Source organism: Pistacia vera, unplaced genomic scaffold (genome assembly GCF_008641045.1).
Source record: "Pistacia vera cultivar Batoury unplaced genomic scaffold, PisVer_v2 Contig73, whole genome shotgun sequence".
In the NCBI taxonomy this organism is placed as follows: domain Eukaryota; kingdom Viridiplantae; phylum Streptophyta; class Magnoliopsida; order Sapindales; family Anacardiaceae; genus Pistacia; species Pistacia vera.
The window spans coordinates 173,248-174,588 of record NW_022196590.1 but is presented as its reverse complement, the minus strand read 5'-3'; the positions used below and the strand labels follow the sequence as shown (position 1 = coordinate 174,588).

Genomic DNA, 1,341 nt, shown 5'->3' with positions numbered 1-1,341 from the left:
TTACTGCATTTTTGCTTCCTCAAACAACTGCAAGTTATTGGCTACAACAATAAGAAACAACATTTAGTTTTGCCCTCAGTTCTTCAAATTGAGTAGCCGGAAGAGCCTTTGTTAAAATGTCAGCAATCTATAGCTTTGAGGAAACATATTGCACAACAATTTTGTTGGCTAAAACCTATTCTCTGATGTAGTGTGTGTCAATTTCTATGTGCTTGGTTCTAGTATGGAATACGGGATTGGAAGCCAATGCTCTAGCACTCACATTGTCACACCATATTACAGGAATTTTAGTAATTAATAGACCCAATTCATTGAACACACTATTTTACCAGGCAATTTCAGTGGTTGTATGTGCCAAAGCTCTGTACTTACTTCAGTAGAGGATAGAGATACTACCTTCTGTTTTCTAGAGCTCCATTGGATTAGGTTTGGTCCTAAGTAGACACAATACCCATTTGTGGACCTTCTGTCCTCTATGTTATTGTCCCAATCCGCATCAGCATAACACTCAATCTCTAAAGAGGCAGTTGGTGTGAACTTAAGACCATAATCTTTTATGCCTTGAATGCACCGTAATACCTTTTTACAAGCCTGCCAATGTAGATCAGTAAGAGACTGCAAAAATTGACTTAACTTATTCATTGTGAAGCTGAGATCAGGCCTTGTTAAAGTGAGATATTGAAGAGCACCCACTATACTCTTATACAAACTGGGATCCAGAAACAGCTCACTATCCATTGGAAACAACTTTGATCCTGTGGTCATAGGAGTGGTACATGAATTGGCTTCCATCATCTTTGTTTTTTGTAACAGATCATTAGCATACTTGGTCTGTCTTAGATGAATTTCAATGGTTGTCCTGGTAACTTCAAGGCCTAGAAAATATTTTAAAGAACCAAGTGCTTTCAATGTAAACTTATCATAAAGTTCTTACACAAGAGCACTCACATATGCCATATTAGATCCAGTTAGTAAGATATCATCAACATAAACCGAAACATAAGTAATTTGTGCATCTTGGTTGAGGAAGAATAAACTTGAATCTGATACAGAATTTCTGAATCCCTTGTTCTAAAGTGCTTGTTTTAGTCTATCAAACCAGGCTCTAGGGGCCTGTTTGAGCCCATATAAAGCCTTGTTTAATCGGCACATATGCTGTGGTTTGATAGTATCTTCAAAACCGGGAGGTTGCACCATGTAAACAACTTCATTTAGAGTGTCGTTGAGAAAAGCATTGTTCACATCAATTTGTTGAACATCCCAATTATAAGTGACAGCCAACGTGAGGATAATTCTAATTGTTGATGGTTTAATAATTGGACTAAAGGTATCGAAATAGTC

The 1,341-nt window shown here is 37.2% G+C and overlaps 1 protein-coding gene across 1 annotated transcript; it reads right to left on the bottom strand.

The window, feature by feature from the left end:
- LOC116115032 (secreted RxLR effector protein 161-like) lies at nt 1-795 on the bottom strand. The gene is made up of 2 exons (XM_031401173.1): nt 330-795; nt 1-41 (listed from the first exon to the last, which is right to left on the bottom strand). Exons 1-2 carry the CDS (start codon nt 793-795, stop codon nt 1-3), a joined length of 507 nt encoding a protein of 168 aa, XP_031257033.1.
- Nucleotides 796-1,341: the final 546 nt, after the last annotated feature.

Bases quoted from the DNA above. Each gene is read 5' to 3' on its own strand.
- LOC116115032 (XM_031401173.1), bottom strand. From the start codon at position 795: ATGATGGAAGCCAATTCATGTACCACTCCTATGACCACAGGATCAAAG. The intron at 42-329 runs GTAAAATAGTGT...TTATTGTTGTAG, and splicing joins ACAACCACTGAAATTGCCTG to CCAATAACTTGCAGTTGTTT.